At 38.3% G+C, this 20,586-nt stretch overlaps 1 protein-coding gene across 3 annotated transcripts in view; it reads left to right on the forward strand.

Moving 5' to 3' along the window:
* Positions 1-20,586, forward strand: part of LOC131576642 (ubiquitin-conjugating enzyme E2 E2) — a 202,519-nt gene that overhangs the window by 146,367 nt on the left and 35,566 nt on the right. For all 3 annotated transcript variants that reach the window (XM_058833561.1, XM_058833560.1, XM_058833559.1), the window contains exon 4: positions 18,969-19,101. In XM_058833561.1, coding sequence (XP_058689544.1) covers positions 18,969-19,101 — 133 coding nt within the window. The remainder of the gene's footprint in view (positions 1-18,968; positions 19,102-20,586) is intronic.

Consider the following 20,586-nt stretch of genomic DNA (forward strand, 5'->3'; position numbering starts at 1 on the left):
TGTCTGCAGTCTAGTCCAAGTATATAATCCATACATAGACCTTGCCAGCTTTCATACTTAGCTGAGTGAATGAATGTGATACTGTAAAATCTCATTTAACCTAATGAATAAACTCTTCATTTCCTATTCATATAGTAAGCTATTCCTGAAGAAGGAAAATGTGCATGTATACTAACAGACCCAATTCAGTTCCTCCTGTACTTTCAGACATGTTCTCTTTAGGTGTTTCTATGCCAATGCATCACTATATTGCAAATTTTGGTGGTGACATCTGCACACCAAATGATTGAGAAGCTGAGTGAAACTTCCAGGCAGTAAACAAGGTGTCATCTCCCCATAATTTTTTAGCATGACATTGCTGACAGTTTTTTCAAAGACCTGCCTCGCTGTAACCCATCTCTGCTGTGTCCAGGGCTGAGACCCTCGGTGTGTCCAGTGGAACTGTCTTCAGCTGTGTCAGGCAGCTAGACCAGGGTAAGCACGACACCACTGTGACATACCAGTGGCTTAAAGGAGGCTTTTTTTCTCCTTTTAGAAACTCTGTGGCAATCACCCTTACGGTAGATGTATTTGATTTTGTGAGAGCCAGGATAAATGGTGCCAAGTGTCTGCTGAGCTGAATAGATCAGTGCACAAGCCATTTCTTGCCAATTTATGAGGTCAGAAAAATCTTTTGCTTTCTACAGATTGACAAAATGCAGACCCAAGGTGTTTGCTGAGATATAAATAAGCAAGTTGACTGACTTTGCTCAGATTTGTCTTTTTCCTTGTAATAAAACATTTTCATTTTCTAACCTTGAATAATGTTTGGAAATGCAGAGCTTTTACCTGCCTCTTTTCATTCCCTTCCATTCTGTTGCCTCTTCTGAAGCTTTTTATGCAGTTTTCTCTAAGGGGAAAACATCTTTTGCGTTGAACCTGGGAGAATTTTTATCTTAGTCTTTTTTTCTTTTAGAGTGTGTGTTTCTTTACATTGGACCACATTCTGATGGTGCTGATCTTGGGACAGAGTTTTGTCTAATTATCTTTATTCAACTATTTAATTTTTACTTCATTGTGAGCTTCTACAGTCTATTTCCATGATTTAAAAAAAAATATTTCTGTAGCCTTTTGTTTTCCTAATGATCTTCCTCAGCCAAGTTTAATCCTCAGTAAGCCGGTACAGCTCTGAATTGTATCATGACACCGTTTGTCCCATTAATTTATGAGAGTTTTTTTATGTATGCATGTGTTAGAAGAGGGGGGCGTTTTTTCATTCTGCTACAAGCAGCTCTAGTTGGTACTGACAAACTCTTGATAGAGTGTATTTTCTGGTAAAAACATGCTGGGGAACATAAAGAAATGTAGGTATTTATTCTAGTGGAAATGAAATCATAGAAATGTGTGTGTTCTCAATAGAGTATGATGTATTATGATTGTCCAGTATATTTGTTGATATGATACAGCACGATAGATATGATACAATATGATACAGCTCATAGAACCACAGAATAGTTTGGGTTGAAAGGGACCTTTAAAGATCATCTAGTCCAAATGGGTGCATGGGCAAGGCCATCTTTGATCAGATGAGGTTGCTCAGTGCCCCATCAAGGCAAGACTCGAATGCTTGAGAGATGGGGCATCAGCAGCTTCTCTGAACAACCTGTGCAAGGTATTCTCATCACCTCTTAAAAAGCATTCTTCCTTATATCTACCCTCTTTCAGTTTAAAACCATTGCCTGTCAAGGAGCCTGTCAAGGTCCCTCTGGATGGCTTCCCTTCCCTCAAAACATACCAACCGCACCCCTTCAGCCATCCACAGACCTGCTGAGGCTGCACTCAATTTCACCCTCTGTGGCATCGCTGAGGATACCAAATCATATTGGTCCCATTACAGACCCTTGAAGGGGACAGATACTGCCCAATTTGAGGAAGAAGAACAAATTAAAATAAAAGCCTTCTTAAAATAAAAAGAATTAAATTAAATGTAGTTTTGTGTTGCCATCTGTTCTGAGGCAAATACACTGATTTTTTTTTTTTTTGTGGTGTTTTACCTTACTTTCTTGCTCTGGTTGCATTCATCTGGTTATAGAAAACAAGTGTGATCCCTGTGATAATGGATGCATTATTCTAAGCTGTGTTATTAAGAGAATGTATTTAGTGCATCGGTTTTCATATCTCTTAATACAGGGACAGAAAATCACAGGGCGGCAGAATCCTCATATGAAGGATGGTATATTAGTCATCAAGGGAAAATTGCCAATTAAAGTATGTTACAAATGGCTCCACTCTAAATAGTGTTTATTCTGCCCATTGACAGAGATTTTGCTTGCCTATCTTAAAGTAAATAGATTCCTTATAAACAGTGAATCTGAATATGTGCTGAAGTATGCTACTCATTAGAGGTACCACAGCCAGTTTTCTCATTTTCCTTTCCATGCAGGATGTATTGAAGTGAGGCTGAACCTACTTCTGTAGTTAAAAAAAGCCAATTACACCAGCACACTAAGCTTGGGTCTTTTCACCCCAGGCTCTAAAACCTGGTTCCCACTGTCGTGTAGTACAGCAAGTACAGATGTTCAACACAAGACATCCTGGTTTTGAACTTCTGCTGAACAGATGAAAACCTGATTATGTTTCTCTGAGCTGATAACAAGTCTTGTATTCTGTGCCTGCTGTGGGTACTTATCACATGCTCTATAACCACAGAAAGCAAAAATACTCCTGAAAATCCAAAACGAAACTCTTAAGGCTCTTCTGAAATACACCATCCTTGGGTAATTGAGAACTAAATAAGCCTTCCTTATTAATGCCTTCTGGTAGTGTACTGGCTGAAAAATAATGCTATAAAAGAAATTTATTTCAATTCTTAGAATATAACTCCTCACTTTACTGTCAGAAACAGTAAGGTGCTTCTTGGAAGCATGGGTAGTGAGCATCTTATGTCCTTAAGTAGCTTCATGTGCACAGAATACTGTTGTTCACCTCCATATGTATTTTTAGTACTAGGTCCTAACATTTGGTAATGACATGAAGATAATTAATGACTCCTCTTTATAGTACTGTGAATATTTGCATTGGCATCACCCCTTAGAAACATATTATTAAGTTTTAACTATTGTAGAGCAGTGACTGCCGGCTCTGCTATGTGTGACTGCAGAGAAACAGCTTCATAAAACTATTCCTTCACCCCTCAAGTCCAGGTCTTTTTCTTTGTATGGGAAGCCCACAGCAAAGGACTAGGCATTGCTCCGAACCTTTCTCTTTTCCCTTCCATGTGCCTGTATAAGAAATGTTATTGAATGAATGAAGAACGTCTTAGGTGTGGGTTGTTAAAGGATTTGAAAGTACATTTGGCAAGGGAACGGCTGCCCACCCCCAGTCCTCAGTCAGTAGTGTCTGGTTCTGGGTCGGTCTCTGGTGAGGAGGACTGGTGTGAAATATTTTAATGAAGCAAACTACTGTCTTTAAAATGCCAGAAAAATAATTGTGGATGTGTATTTGAATATGCATTTTTTTGGGTGCTGATTTTTGGGCATCTGTGGTGGCTAGCGTAACATGACCTCCCCTGAAAAAATAATTTCCAATGTACATGTGAAATACATTTTCTGAGATTTGGAAGTAATTATAAACCACAGAGCAAGAACATTATGGTGAGTTTCACTGCAGGTCCTGAGCACGGAGCAAAAGGTACAGAGCCACTTCTGCTCATGATGTGATTACAGGGGTAATAAGTTAGTGTCAGCTGAAGCCCCAAACCACTTGGATTTTATTTGATTCATTAGTAGTGTATTAAACTGAGAAATGTATTCTGGTATTGAAATGTACTCTAGGTAGCTATAACAACTATGCCAAGACCATATGTAATGAATAACTATAATGTTTTATAGCTGACAAATGAAAAATACTTGAGGCTATTATAGGAAAACAGATGAAAAGGGATGAAAAAAAGGACATGATGTTTTTGAGATATGTCAATACAAAACTTTTAAGTAACATTGTTGGGGAATCCTAATTTGCCTAAGTTGAAAAACATAAATTTAAATTGTATTTGAGGCACTTGCCACATTAAAGCTCACCTGTCATTTTTTTTAAATATATGGAAGCTCAGTCATAAAGTTATTCATACAATAAGGTGTAGGGACATCTTAGATAAGCTTTCCAAAGGTTGCAAAGTGAAAAAAAAAAAAAAAAAAGTTTATATTTGCAGATTTTCCTCAATCTGTGAAGAAAAATATATTTATTTGGTTTATGAAGTCAAAGTAAGGAATTAAATAGGACAGCAGTCTCAACTCAAGAGCAATGGCTGTTGCTAATGCTGCTTAATTTGCAAAAAGTAAAATTATTTTTAAACCACTTTTACTACCCACTGTTTATGCTAGTTTCTTTACCACAAAAACCTGCAGACAATGGCAGAGAGGTTTTGAAGGACGTGCTGTGTGTAATTTCTATTTGTAAATATGACTCTGTATTTGAACACAGTATTTACAGTCACATCCAGGGAGGCAGCTGGCTGCTCACATTTGGGAGCACCCTTTATCCACACAGTTGTGTTTTTGGGAAAGATAAATATACTTTACCTTCCCATTCGCCAGGACCTCAGTTTCCTGATTTTCAACAGAAAGGGTATTTCTTTGCTCTATATTTTTTCAGAGGGAGTGACTGAAGGGCAGGGGTGGGTTTCTGTAGGGTGGTGTGATTCTTAGACATTTTGTCTGTTTGTGTAGTTTCTGCTGCAGTAGCACAGCAAGCTGGAACATGGAATTGGCATGCTCTTAGAAGTTCAAAAAAAGAAGGAAAAAAACCCTCACTGCAATAAAGAACAGAAAGTTAACCTTGAAACCAGACTGATTATCTTTCCTTCAGTTTACTAATTCATTTTCTCCTGCCTGATGTTACTCTGTTTGACCTTTTACCTCTGCAGAAAAGTATTCGTATAAAAGTGTTTCATTTTTTATATTGTAGTAAGATTTGAGTCCTGAACCCAACAATAATCCCCATCAATGATAAAATTACTTGAAAGTGTAAAAATGCAAATGAAATTATAAATATTCTTTAAATAGGGAGTATTAGTTTATGAAGAAATGTACACCAAAAATGTAATACATCTAGATTTGTCAAACAAGTTAATAGACTTCTCAAGTTAATGAGTTCTCTTATTTCACACAGGAACAGACATTTCAGTTCTGAATGTCAGAGAATTGTATTTAAATCATTCTGCACAAACACAGACTCCCTCTAAAGTGATGGGAATAGAAGTCAGCCGACAAGTGTGGTTCATGTTTTCATGTGAATCTGAAATACTGCTGCAACAAAAAAATCTTGATCAAAACTTGTTGGTTTCAGGGACCAAACCACTATACCCTGCTTTTTGATTTTGAAGGTCTGGGGTGGGGTTTTTTTGATCACCTGAGGTTACAGTTTTAGAATATTTTTCCTAACATGATAAACTGAAAACAATTTAAAGTAGGTCAACATAAATTTGAATGTACAATTATACACAGAAGACTCTTTTTTTCCACAAGATTCATTAAAAATAGGTGATTTTAAAATTTCAGGCACTACGTCATACACGTTTTATGTTCTTATAAGTGGTTCGTAAATGTTCTCTTTTGTGAACTGTATTGAAGTCAGTGAGAGTTTTATCCCTGCTATCACTGAAACCCAGATCCACACTTGAGCACACAACTGAGCCTTCATTTCCCAGGAAAGTTGTGTGTCACTCACAGCTTCTCTGTTTTGGGATTGGATGAACCTAGTTTGGTGAATTAACATGTAAATCAATTCAATATCATTAGGAAAAGCCGAGTAATGTATTCCATAAGGGGAAGAGTGCTCATGTATTAAACACTGCTGAGTTGACTTCTTCCTTGTGTACATCATGTTCTGAGGTTATTCAGGATCAGCTGTGGACCCTGTGGTGGCTTTTACACCAGAGTGTCTTGATGAGAGTTAAAATCTACAGGAAATTTCTGTATTCTGACATTTTCCCAGTCACATTTACCACGTTTCACGGCGGGATGTATGTCTGTGTACCCGAGTGCCTTAGGGTGGGTGAGGGGCTGCTTTCCAGAGCACAGCTCCAGTCCTCCATATGCTATACATTTAATTTTAAATACAGCATTTATGTATTTCGAGGGAACTGCACTAACTTGATAGTGTTGCCTGGGGGAGAAAGAAATGTTTTCATGCAAAGATTGTCATGGGCGGTGAAGTGATAGCTGAAAGTAGCTGGCCTTATTAAGCAAAGTTCCTGGAGGTGTTTACATGTCTATGTAGCTGTAAAATAGCCTTTCTTCAGTCCTGAGGTTTTTTTTTCCCTTTCTCTCAGTTCTGTGTTTCAAGTTAATATGTATATTGTTATATGTGAGCTTCTGTTTAGAAAAAGATTGGGAATAAAGACTAAATCCCATTTGCATTTCTTATGTGGGTAGCTCTGTTGCTTTCAGTGTGTCTACTTGAACAAGTAAAATAAAAACAGATTTAATTCCAAGCCTTTTACTAACCAGCAGGGAAGAATACTCATTGACCATAATAACAACAACTTAGCAGAGTACTAGATGTCATCTATAAATGATACACATTTTTTAGTCATTAAGTCACATTAAGCAGTACTAAGTTTTGCCCTCAGCATAAGTAGTCTTTTGCAATTGCATCTGTCTCTTCACTATGCAGAGAACATGAAAGGAAGATTGTGTTTTACCCTATTATCTAAGAAATTGCAAAGCTATGAAAAACAGATTACTATTAATAAACAAAATTTTCTTCAAAAGGCTATGCATACAGTTGTGAGGAAACAGCTGCTCTCCCTTCCAGAATGTACAATTGGCAAGTACATTAATTTTAAAAAAGATTATTTTGAAGGCATCAAAACCAGTAAAAGTGCAGAAACTGTGACAAGAATACATATGCACATTGTTGTGATTCAGTATGATCTGACAGAGGAACACTTTTTCCTCTTAATACGTAAAGTGGTAAATTTGAAGTCTTTCTCAGGCAGCTGGGTTTCTACTAAATTATCACAAGCAGTACAGGTGAACCATTGGTGCCTTTGATCAAATCCAAGTTATTTAAACAGTAATATGGCTTGAATTTTCTCCTCCATGCCTTCCCTTTGCATTAGAAAACAGAGACCAGGGCATTTTTCTGTTAAAGCTTTTACACCAAGTATGGTGTTTGTGAAGAGTACCTGACCAATTGTTACAGCATTTAGTAGAGATACACCCCTAATTAATGGGGGAACAGCCAGTAAAAACAGGCAGCTGCCTGGCATGTGTTCCCATGGCATTCTCAGGGCCTCCACCAAGACCTGGCACATGCAGCCAGAGTGTTTCCCCCTCCATCCATTGCCAGCAAGGCTGGAATCAGCAGTGATAATCTTAGGACTTGGTGTGTTTGTCTGAGCAATTTGTAACAAAACTATTCATTAGATGCAGACCAGCAAAGAGTCTCCAAGTACAAACAGCATGGGCAGGAGCCACCTAGGCTAGGACTGAGCCGAGACCTCAGGATGCAGCTCACAGCCATTTGCTCCAGCTGTTTTCTTTGAATACACAAGATTTAAGCAAGCATGACTAGGACAATAAAGATAAGCAGTAGCACATGATAAAGATAAGTAATGCAGCTGTGGCGTTCATAGGTTAAGCCACGTGTTATTTTTGCATTGGGAATTTCTGCATGACTAGTGTAGTGTTCCGGGGTTCTCCTCGTCGTGGTAGCTCTGACTCAAAGACCAGCTGCTTGTCACTTAGTGCAGACAACCAGTAATACTGTGAGTAAATAAACAATGATGAGAGCAGGTATCACCAGCAGCTGAGCCGAAGAGATGAGCTGGAACTGAAAATGGGAAAGAAAACAATACAAATGTAATTTTTATTATGCAAAAACTGTCTGTGTGAGTAAGGATCCAAGTTGTTGTTGCCAAGGAAATTAAAATGGCAGTTTCAACTCTTGTTGGTATTTTATCTTGATGTAGGGAACATACACAGTGGTTATAAAAAAAACCTGCCTTAAGAATGCGATGTTTAATTCTTCTTTAACAGAGTCTTTGATTATGACTTACAGATTAGCATGCTGGTTCCCTCTTACTAATTATGTGGATTCATCATTAGATAAGGTGTCATTTCTCATGTAGATCATGTGTGAGGCCCTGAAAGTAGTGCAAGTGGCACCTGAAATCTTGAGAGGAATTTTACAGAGCTCTGAATTCCTCAACTCCAGCTCTAAGGTGAAGACTGCTTTTACCAGCAGGTACCTGCCCACTGGGTGTTTGCCTTCCCATCCTGAGAATACAGGCAGAGGACTTCTCCTCACAGCCATACTCTTTTGTCATAACCTTCATATGACAAGCGTCCTTTTCTTAAACTGATTTTGCCATCATTCTTCTCAGAACCACTTTGTATTTTTCAATCCTGCTTTTAAATACAGGCGGGGATGAAACAAAGCCATTTATAGGAACGGTTTTCTCATCAAAAATTCTGATCCATGGGGCACCATGGAGGTGTGTGCACTGAGAAGAATGTAGCCTCAGTTGCCCCAGGTGAGCTCCCCTTTACTGAAAAACACATTGGAACAATCCTGGTCTTACAGTGAAGTCTGTGGCATAACCATTTTTGGGACTATTGTAGCAACACTTGGTAGCTCCAGGTCTGATTTTGAGAGGATTCCAGCCACTTGAGAAGACTTCCTACATAAGCCCCTTCCTAACCTAAAGACTCTCCCAAAATATCCTAGGATGAAAATACAAGAAATTCCTTTATATTTAATTTTCTGTTTTAACCTGTCATGTATCCAGATAAGTCCCCTCACCCCAGAGACATTAAAAAGTCTCAACAATATTCTGTAGTCTAAGAAGGAGCCACATTCCTGGGTGCCAGTCTGACTCTGGCACATCCCCATTCATTTTGGCTGGTCATTCAAGTGGTGTAAAGTTCATACCTCGGACACTGCTAAGAAAATTGCCTGTAAATGGTGGTTTCTTCTGACAAGTCAGAGTGTGGGCTGCAGTGGGGGCAATCAGTCTCAACCAAGGGTTGAGACATTTCAAGCTTTCTTTCACCTTGGACCTGTGGCTGGTCTCCATATTTGAAGTAAGAGAATAATTTCAAATTAAGGGGAAAAGGTTGTGAAAACGTGTCCATTTGCCAGTAATTTCAAAGTGTGTTTTCTTCTGTTTACCAGAGATCTGGAGAAATAAGACAGCCTCTCAACTAAATTGACTAAATAAAAGGAATCTGCTTTTGAAGTATATGGATTTCAGAATCAAATTTCCTTTTTCTGTGCCTGTTCGCTTTATAGGCTTGTTTACTCAGGAGGAAATTACTTGTTTTATAATGTGTTTAACATCATGTTAGTTAATCTGTGCCATAATAAAGAATTGTTTCCTTGTGTAAGCAAGCATTTCACGTGTAAGCATGTGTGAATCTCCCACTGAAATGAGGGGCCTGTATCCAAGCCTGTTCTTCTGTTTACAAAATGGACACAAGCAGACTTGTGGGTTACACAGCTGTATTATATGCTTGAGATAAATTTGGAACAGTTTTACAAGCAGCTTATGTGTAAAAACTAAAGTCTCTGTAAAGTGTCACAAAAGGAAATCTCCAAATCGGGCCCTTCAGAATAAAAAGTTGCAAAATTATCTTGTCACATAACGTTTCAAAATTTCTAGGCTCTTATTTAGCCAACTGCCTAAGGACTCTTAAAGATTACAGTCTTGAACAAATCAAACTTCTTTAGAGGCCATTGGATAGATCATTTGCGAGCTGGGGAAAGATTCAGTGACTAGTGGGCCAGCTACAAGACCAGCTTTCTGAGGAAGAGAAAATATGCAGACATTGAACAATATACTGCCTTGCTTGTAGCATTCATAATAATCAGAAGGTTTGGGTGTCCATATATTAGAAATAATCCTGTCTAAATAATTCTCAGTTACTGAAATGTCTGACTACTGCAGAGTATTTTTACACTAATATTTTTAAAAGTACAGTAGTGTAAAAATCTTTTTTGGATACAACTTAAAAACATTTCTGACATGAAATCAGCAGTCCATTATCTCAAAGTGAAGGACATGTTAGTTGAAGTTCAGTTGATCCATTCATCACTAATACATCGTGTGTGGCTTTTTTGTCATTTTTCATCATTTCTGATAAAAAGCGAGAATTTGCCATCATTTTTTTATTAGTGATCAAATCAACATATCAAATGCATTTCAAATCCAAAGCTTTCAGTGTGCTTTACCCATTCATGAGAAGTCTTTCTAGTATGTTTGAGCTGGTCTGCTTTAGTCCTGTCTACCTCTCCCTCCTGCATTGCCTGTAAGGTTTCCACAGAAACTAAAAAGTCAATGCTGTTTTAAAGAATGCTTTCTTCCCTACTACACCTCTTAAATCTTCGAGCTGCTCTGGGGTTTTTGTGTTATCTGTCTGCACTTAGTCACCTCATCCTTTTAAATTAGATTTAAAATTTAAAAATACAGTGCCTGGTGGTGCCACCCCACTGTTGCATGTCATGGATTCTGATTAACGTAGAGAAGAGATAATGGTAAATTACAGCTGTTGTCAGCAAAGGGAAATGTTGTGAAATTAAAAAGTAGTTCTATTTTGAAAAATAAATTACAATCCCGGGAAAGAAAAAAATCAAGGAAAAGCAACTTAGGAGTAGCATGGAAACAATATCACTTGACAACTTGCAAGATTGGAGGTCATGTTAGAAGGTCCCAGGACAGCCTATTCATTCTTCTGTAGCATTTTTTATTCCTTGTTACTTGTGGTTTTCTTTTTTACTAAAGTAGGGCTACAAATTATTCTTTATATAATTTCCCATAGAGACAAATGAGGCTGAAAAATATTTTATCTTTTTAAAACTATACAGTCAATTTCTGGTAGTTTAAAAGAGCTGGAACTTCAGATACTGGTATTACTTTAAAAGGAAAAGAAACAAAAGATGTGGCAAAAGGGAATTGAGCCCATGGGTATGTAATAGGAGGCAAATGATTGTTTCATACTCTGAGCAAGGCAAGCCTTCTGTGAAGGGTTTTATGTAATTTTCTTCAGCTGAACAAAGCAGAGAATACTTAACAAAATTGCCATTTTTAAAATCTCATTGTGAATACTCAGCATGCTGTGATCATACACTGTGTAATGGTGTTTGCGGTGAATAAATTGCTGTAGATAGTATAATATAAATAACTATTTTGTGCATTAAGAAGCAGTTCTCTTCGTGATGGTTTCTATCTCAGGAATGCTCTGAGGACAGGGCTTTGGAGAATAAAAGCATCAATGTACTCTTTGAATAATACCAGTCTGCTAAAGCACTAGGATACTGCTAATCATTTTTAGCAATATTATTTAGAAGCAAATAACAAAGTCAACTAAGTGATACTTACTTTGGTCTTAATCTATTTGATATTAATAGTGTGGCCCAAGCTTACTAGTTTTAAAGACAACACAGCTTCACAGCTTCAGCCAATAATTTTTAATGGCTCCTGGGACAGGAGGGCAGATAAAATTCATTACAAGTAAAAGGATTTGCTTCATACAGACTTTGGGCACATTGACCCAGTGTGCTGCAGGTTTGCTGCAAGAAAGAAAGAGACAGAAAGCCCTAAAGTTAAACTGCATCTCACTTTGGATGATAAATAAACCTCTAGAAATACCTTGCTAAAATTACAGAAGACTGACAATTAAAAAATGCTGTACCGTACTGAATTTGAGTGGTCTCAATGAGCATAAGAAGCGATGTCAAGCAATGCCCTGTAATATATTATTGTTCCTTTGGCAGCTCACTGGGATAAGTTTTCCTATATGTTCTTCCAGTCAAGTATACCACAAACATATTGATTCCAAAGTGTACATGGAAACAGTAAGTGGCTTCAACAGAAGGCACATAATAAGAGCAGGATATAACCACTGAAAGAATTTCAGCCTGACTTTAGGAAAATGTCATAATATCCTCCTTCCCTTGCTGCTTGCCTAAAAGTACTTTAAAAAAAAAAAAAAAACAAAAATGTTCCTTAATGAAAGACAGTCTCAAACAGAAAACTGAAAGAACTGGAAGAAAGTCTGATTCAAAATTTTCAGCTGAATTCTCTCACCACAATGGGAACTAAGTGGTGTAAGTGATTTGTCTAATGTGTCCCTCTCTGCCAAAGCCTTTCTGAGTGGCAAGTGGCTCAATCACTTCAACTTCTGTTTCCATTATAAATAATTAAGTCTAATGAAAGATACCAAAAAAAGATATCAAAAATCATACCTACCTCATCTAATAATATTGATATTCCAACATATGTAAGACATAAATTCCCATTTATATTGTAGGGTGACCAAAAAAACTGGCTCTAGCATAGACCCAAATTCAAGTGTTGCATCATGGTAAGGCAAGATTTTTCACTAACTGTTGAGTCTATTTCAAGTAAAATGAACAACTCTTTTAAAATGTAAATATATATTGTAATTTACTTAGAGTAAAGGGTTAATTTACTTGGACTACTTAGAGTCTCTTGAGCCTCAGATTTAATGCTGAAAAGTTTCTAGGTTTGGGCTAGATTATAACTGGTAAGAACAATGAGCATCTTCCAACATTTTAATCATGGCACTTCTTTGCACCATCTAAATGAAGGAATTGAGATGATGATAGTTTTAATAAATTATTTAATTGAGTAATAGAAAAGGAAGATTTTGGAGATTTTCAGGGGAAAAAAAAAAAGACATTAAAAAATACAATGCATTCTAGAAGTGGGGGCTTTATTTCTTGAGGAAAATTTAAGTCATCAGTATTATAGCCCAAGTAAGCACTTATCTCTAATACTGGAAGGGTTTATTTCTTTAATTGTTCTTTGATTTTACTGCCTGGAGACCAGCCTGCTAATTTTATTCATAGCAGAGGTATTATTAACCACACAACAGTGCCCATTGCCACAGGCAGTCTCAGTGCTCGCTGCTATCTCTTTGTTTTTGTTTTGTAGAAGTGTATTCTTTTGGCTGCTGTGGCAACTGTTTATTATCTACATTTACCAAAGTACCTCCTGACATCACTGTAGCATCTGGGTAGGCAGCTGTGACTCCCTTTCCTTTCCCTACACCACTGTTGCTGCAGTTCCCACTCCACTTGCTCTTCATTTTCCAGGGAAGGAAGGAAACAAAATTACTGTACTGTAATAAAGCACTGCTGTACCATTTTTCACCCCCTCCTCACTTCTGGAAAAAGGTGAAAAAATAGCAGGATGTGTAGATGGCTTTTGAGGAGGGAAAAAGAAGCAGGGTTAGGAGGAGTGGGATCTGCATGTGCCTGAAGTGAGGAAGGATCCACCATGTTGAAGGAGCAATGAATTGTCACCATACAGAGAGAGGGTGGGGGAGAAACTAGAAAATACATGCACTACAAAGAATAATAGCAAATTACAAGGGGATAAAAAGCTCTAGAGGTAGTGGGTCAGGTGGGCTTCCAGGCTGCAGAGGAGAGAGTACTGGGACAAGAGCAAAAGAAATTCAGCAGATAACCTGTACTGCGGGCACCATCTGTATCCTAATACTGTCTGCATCCATTACAAAGTTACAGAAAGATGGCAGTGGCTTACTGGACTGTGGTGCCACTGCTTCTGTATGGCACTTCTTGGTTTTTGTTGAATAGGGATGGGTTGGTTGTGGAGGTGGGTGTGAATCACCTGGTGATGTATCAGCATAGCTGTTGCTGATTTGCTTCTTCACAGATTGAGATGATCCAGCAACCACTTCCCCAGCACATCTCTTTCCCACTGCTCATCTCGTGGTTGTCCCCAAGCACAGGGTCAGCCTTGAGCTGTGGTGCAGACCAAAGCGACACTTTTGCTTATAACAAGTTTCATTTCTTGGCATCGTGTTCAAAACAGAGAGCAGAGAATATTCTGAGTTTATTTTAATGAAGCTTCATATCTGCTTCTCAAGAGATGTATCTCGTTGAATGCTGAATCTGCAGTCTTCTGGTTTGCCACATCCATCTTCTTTCCCCACACCAGCTGTGCTCTTAAATTATTTTGCCAATCTTCTGATACTTTTATATCCACTTTGCCCTCTAGGCAAGTGGCTTCCCAGAAGCATTGGCAGAAAGCAGCTAGAGGCAGGATCTGCTCCTCCGTATCTGTTAGATGTGCAAGAAATGGGATTGCAAGAAACTGTTGTAATACTTAGAAATGGAGATCATTCTTTCATGAGCTTCTCTCCTCAGAGGGGAAAACTCCTAAACATTGAAGCCAAGGCTCTGCACAGTGAAAGACAAGGAAGAGAAAGAGCCTTGCATGTGTCCTTCCTTTTCCAACTGTTGTAAGTTACCGAAATTAGTTGAGAGGGACTGCATCCTCCATGGAGTGTGCCCTGGTTCTGATGTGTGTTTCTGCGTGCCCAGGCAATGCAGATTACATACTGCAATAATAGGAGTAAATTGCCATAAACAGTTCCATGGAAAGTGAGTTCATGGGTGTTAGGATGATATCCTGGTTCTGCTTTATTCCTCACTGTTAAAAACTCACACACTCCACAAGAATCTTTCCATTTCTTTCTGAGTCGTGAGGAATAGGAAGGCCTCCAACCAATGTGCTTTCCTATTTTATTTGGCCTTATCAGTTCCCTGCCACGTGTTGTTCATGTATCAGATCTAGAAAACCCCTGAAGTTAAAATCCTACCTGTTTCGTGCTACAGGCTTACCTTTCCTTCATGTTAAAGAGTATCCACTTTAATGGTGGATTCCAGAAGGTTTCAGAGCCCAAGAACAGTAGGGAAAACACTGAAACAGTCTTCATTTTCCACCTTACCAGAAGTACATTACGAGTTCATGCTACCTCTAGTCATAGACACTGGGAAAGGGCATGACCCCCTCATCAAAAAATGTAAGGTAGATTAAAAATGATAACTTTTTTTCTGACTAATCTGTTCTGTATGACTACTAGATAATCAAGGTAGACATTCTTATTTTTTTGACCTTCTGTATTTTCACTTATTTAAATCATTCTCTGGAAATTAAGTAGATTTGTATATAAATGACAGCTAAAAATCAACTGCACTTTAATATCTTCTCCAGATAGGTTTACATCTGGTGTTTCTCATGGGTCCTGTTGTTTTCACACAACTCTCCTAATGCATTATTTTGCATTTAATATTTTAGGATGTTTTAAATGCAGGGAAAGCTGGGTGTTTATAATGCATTGCACTGGACAAGCAGTTTTTAGCAGCACTACTTTCAAGTGGCTGCCTGCCTAAAACATATTGAGGGAATGGAAAATACTCCATGTGGTGAGCATATTTAAAGCAAAGTTAATTCAATTCTGGTAGAATTTAAAGTGTTTTGCTATTAACTGTAACTGATGTCCATACATTTCACCTGCAAGTATCTATGGGAACTGAAATACAGGAGAGGCAAAGGAGAGTGAAATAAAAAGAAGAAAAACACATTTTCCGTGTTTTCACTCCTTTGTCCTGAATTTCATGCACTCATATTCTGGAAGAAAACTGGCTCCATGTCCACCTATTCCAGCTCTTCCACTGAGCAAACCTCTGCAGAGGTGAAATACAGTATTCTGTGGAGGGTCTCATCAGCTGTAGGGGAATAATAGCAGCAGAGACAGCTGGCTCTTGGCAAGCCATTAATAACTTCAAGTCTCCAGGGGCTCAGCTGCACCTCCTTGGTTCTGTGTTACATATTCCACCTGGGAGGTAACACTGGAAACGTAGGGAACACCAGTTCCAGAGCCACACTAGGACCTCTCTGCTGGGTCCTTGGCTGCCCCACCCTGCAGAGTCCCTGGGCTGTCAGCACCTCTGCTCACACTGGGAGGCTGCACTGCTGCTCTGACAGCAGACCTGTCCTCCACCTGACCACCTTATAGCTCACCCACTTCCTCCTGGAGCTGCCCAGCCATCGTTATCTCTCTCCCCCCTGGAGCTGACTGCTGTAGCAGTAGGTTCATCACAGGCAGCACGTGTGTGCTCTGGCCCCAGGTCAGCTGAGTTCAGGACAGATTTAGCCTGCCTTTTGCTGGGGAGGGAGGGTGAATCTGAATCTGGCCTTCCAGAGATCACAGAACTTCAGGCACTGAGCTGTTTGGTGCACTTTCTTTGAGATTTGTGCTTCAGTTGCCAGTGACTTTAATAGAGCTGGAATATAAATCATACTGAATGTAAAACATTTGGGCTTCAGTGTGTTGGGCAGATATCCATGTAGAGAGAAGGGTAATTAAATCCTCTTGCATTTTAAACCTTATAGAATAAGGCTCTGGCTGAGGTCTTGCACATGTGGGAATTTTCTCTGGTGAAGCCTATTGGGTTGCCAGTAATGTGGATAAATAAAAGGCTTAACAATTAAGAAAGAAGGAAAAGAAAGATGATACACCTGTCAAACTTTTTGTGTTATTAATGTACAAATGAAAAACCATGATGCTCGTGCATGCTGTTGCCCTTAATACCAGCTGTTGCCTGTGCACATGGGCTGGTATTTCACATGGCTGAACAGCCCTGCTGCCAGCAAGCACTCAAACAGGCAGCGTCAATAACAGCAGTCTTCCCACACTCCATACAATTTAAGCTATTCTTCAAATTAATAATAATACTTAATAAAGCTTCATCTCTCATTTGCAAAGAAAACCTTCAATTAATGGTAATCAGCATCCTCAGAATGTGATCAGGCTGGGCTTGTAGCTGGACGTGCCGAAACAGTTCAACTGGCAGATGGAGCGTTTTCCAACTATTCTAATTAATGACTGCTCATTTCAAATGTTAATGTAATTAAATAAATAGGCAAAACAAATAAAAATAATATACAGTATGAAATTGCCAATATCAGAGCGAGTTCTGATCAAAAAAGTGAGCCTCCCTTAAATCCAGAAAGGGCCCAACCATCCCCTCCTGACTAAATAAGTTTTGAAAGAGCTAGTGCTAGCTTTTGTTACTTACTTCCAACCATTTCTCTGCAAATGACATTTGTATCACTTCCATTTTAACCTGCTGGCATCGACTGAGGAATTGCTTCTTTAAGTGTTAGAACATTTTCCTGCAGAAAATGAGAAGGGATTCCTTTCACATATTATGGGCTTTTTTTGGTGTAAGATTCAGACTTGTCTTGCTTCTTGTCTTTTCTATTTGAAATAATTGCCTACCTTTTTTTTTTTTTTTTTAGGAGTTTCAGTTTCTGTGAATATTGTATACCATACCACTGATGTGGGACTGCATTTGTTTGGGCTTATAAAGAGTTCAATTAGCCCCTTAATGCCTAGTTCAGTCACAATTAAACCTTCCCTGTTGACTCAGGATTGGTCTTTCTAAAGGCAGTGGAGGTGGTTTTAATTATTCATTCTCTGGTTTGTTTCTTACAGCAGTCTCAGCTGTGCTTTATTATTCAAAGGTTAATGCAAACTGAGAACTGGGTAAATTAAATTTGTTTGGCAGCTAGCAACCTGATGTATTATCGACACTGTGAAATATGGATGGCAACACTTCTGCTATTGTGCCACTTAAAAAACCAGATTTTATCTTTAAAACAATTGCTAGTTTTGTTATTACGGCTGATAGAAAATGAATGTTCCATAATGTTATGGTCTCTGTAACTCATTATTGTTGAGAAGGCAAGGTAGTTTAGAAAGCCAAGAAGCATTAATAGCCATTGTAGAAAATGGATGTAGGTACCATGACTAATGAAGTGCTCTGCACAGGACTAAGTTGTGCAGCTGTAGTCAGGGAATCGTGCAGTCAGAAGTTTTAATGAAGGGAGCCCAAGGAATTGCAGGTGAAAGCGGGTTTTATTAACTTGCAGTGAACAAAACGAATAGTTGAGCAGTGAACATGACATGATGTCATATAATAATTGTATGCCTTGGGTACATTGTGAGGCATGGAGCACAGCCAAGAGCTTTCAGCTGCTCTACACACAGAGTGATTCCACAAACCCCTGTACGCTGCAGAAACCTTCACTGCAAACATAACAAGAATTGTTTCACAAGAAATGCCTTAAGACAGTATCACATCACTTTTTTGAGATATCTACCAGCACTGCCTTCCTCTGAACTATATTAATCAGATATCTGGAAGTCAACATTACCATTGATCCTAATTAAAATTTAGGTCCTGTATCAGTGACTGTAATCAGCAGGCTGTGAACAGAAAAAAGTCAACATATGCTTTAAGAGGCCGTCCTGAGTAAAATACATATTTGTATGGACAGGCATTATATTGTATGAAAGGAGGCTGTGTTGGCTTTTAGAAGAGTTATGTCCAAGAACTTATATTAGTTAGTATTTTATTTCATCTTTTTCAGGAATTCACCATACGAAGGAGAGATTTTTCTTCTTTCATACAGGATTACGTTTTGTACATTTTAAATAGTATTTCAGTACTGTGTTTTTAGCCAAGGACTTTGAATTAAGATAATCCAACACTTCCGGTTGGTTTTAATATAATTAACATAAGCCAGTTCCTGTTTATATTATTTTTAAGAGAGGGGAAAAAAAAAAGGCAGCCTTCTGTGGTCGTAACTGGAGACCTTAGGTTAGGAACAAGCGCAGCTGCAAGGTTGGGTGTACCCTGCTTAGTACAGTCTGTGTAATGTGTGTAATTACACTGCTACTGACTGAGGAGGTAGGTGGATGGGGAGGTAGGTGAAAATAGGATGGCTTGTGAAGCAAGACAGTGACAAGACATCTCAGCAAAGTCTCTTATCTCCTTGCACTGTAAATACTTCACATCTGCCCACTAAAATATTTGAGATAAGACAGTTGGGAATTTTTCTGTGCTTATTTGAATAATTTATGATGTGATTTTTATACTTCTTCCTGGCTGAATATATCACTTCTCTGACAGAGCTTAGGACAGCAGATGCATGTTCTATTGGGGACTAACTTAATGTGTGTGATACACAATTTTAGTTTCTGGTGTTACAGCAAAACCAGGAGTACTACTGGTAGAGTATAATTGCTGCAGTATATCCTTGATTGTATGTGGTTATTATGTTATATTTTTGTTTTCTATTTTAGTGCTGGACCCAAAGGAGACAACATTTATGAATGGAGGTCAACTATACTGGGGCCTCCAGGGTCTGTATATGAAGGTGGAGTTTTCTTCCTTGACATAACCTTTTCACCGGACTATCCCTTTAAACCACCCAAGGTTAGTAGAAGGATATTCAAAGTCTGATAGGAGTCTTTTCCTCCTGATTTTTTTTAATGTGTATGTTGGTATATCATTTTCGGATGAAACATAAAACTTTCAAAGCAATATTGAATTTTTAAACTTGACTCTTTTGATAGAAAGAATTTAAATAACTGGCTAAAATTTTCTTGCATGATGCTAGTATAGGTGAATGGATATGGATTTATTTAGCAAAAGGTTGCATAATTTCCAGTGGCTGTTTTTTAAATTTGGATTTGTTTTTAATATAAAAGTGCTTATAATTGAGTTGCACCCTTTATAAGTAGCTGAAGATACTTAATCTTTCCTGTTGATCCATATAATTTACCAGGCTTGTATGGCTGTCTGGACAAAAATATGCACTTATTTCACTACCCCATATAATATCTGCAGGTGCAAGATATTATAAGTAATTGCTTTACATCAGTTTTCTGGAAGAATGTGGAAATATGGAACCAAAATCAAGAAACTGGAGTGACAGAGATTTACAGAAATCCTTAGAGATTCTTTTTATGATGCTGTCTATAATGATACCAGCCAGAAACAGAGCTGTATGAATAACATGAAGGTGACAGATCGTTATCATGATCAACTTGAAATGTCAAACATGAAAAATCTAGTGGTTAGGAAGACTGCACAAACAGAAATGGGTGGAATGTGGCAATACAGAGCATCATCTATAAGCAGTAGAAATAATTGCTGAGGAGGATGTCACAATGGGATTTTATTGTTTGATCACAGGATTATTGCAAACCACCTGCTTAATATATTTATAAAAAAGGCAAACATCCTCCTAAAATGCATCCTCTGGCCTACAGAGAAGGAATTACCAATGTCAGGTACAAGATGCTTGGAAGACCTTTTCTGGAGGACTGAGTGCAAATCTTAACACACATGTTCACTTATAGGAACAGAAACCAGGAAAATTTATCCCGCGGAGCTGTTAATACAATCAAATAAATTGAAGGGGCTGTCTTCCATGAAACAAAATAAAAAGAGGTGCATTGTTCACCTTGCACTCTGGAGAGTGTGTCTGGAAGATCTCCATGGAAGGAACTATGAGATCAAAAATATTTACCCTGTTTCTGACCCATTTATGAAAGGATGGGTGTGCCATGTTGTCTATAATCAAAGGATTTTGCATTAAAAGAGAGAGAAGCCAATTCCTATTCAATTACTTTGAGTAGATTATTGAAATGTAAGTGCTTATATAGAGAATTTTAATCCCACGGTAGTAATGTTTACAGTAGTAGTAGTAACATTGATATTATCAGGAAAAGTTTTGTGAAACAAATGAGAGATGGGAATGCAAAGCACTTACCATTCTGTAAATTGGACTTTCCGAGCCAGTAACTTAAAGATGGGTTAGTGAAGCAGTATTAGAGCCAGTTTGTTTCCCACTTTTAGTGTTCCAGTTTAGAGAAGCCTTGATGTCATTGAGAGGTCTTGGAGGAGTTGTACACC

The sequence above is a fragment of the Poecile atricapillus genome, chromosome 2 (assembly GCF_030490865.1).
Source record: "Poecile atricapillus isolate bPoeAtr1 chromosome 2, bPoeAtr1.hap1, whole genome shotgun sequence".
Taxonomy (NCBI): Eukaryota; Metazoa; Chordata; class Aves; order Passeriformes; family Paridae; genus Poecile; species Poecile atricapillus.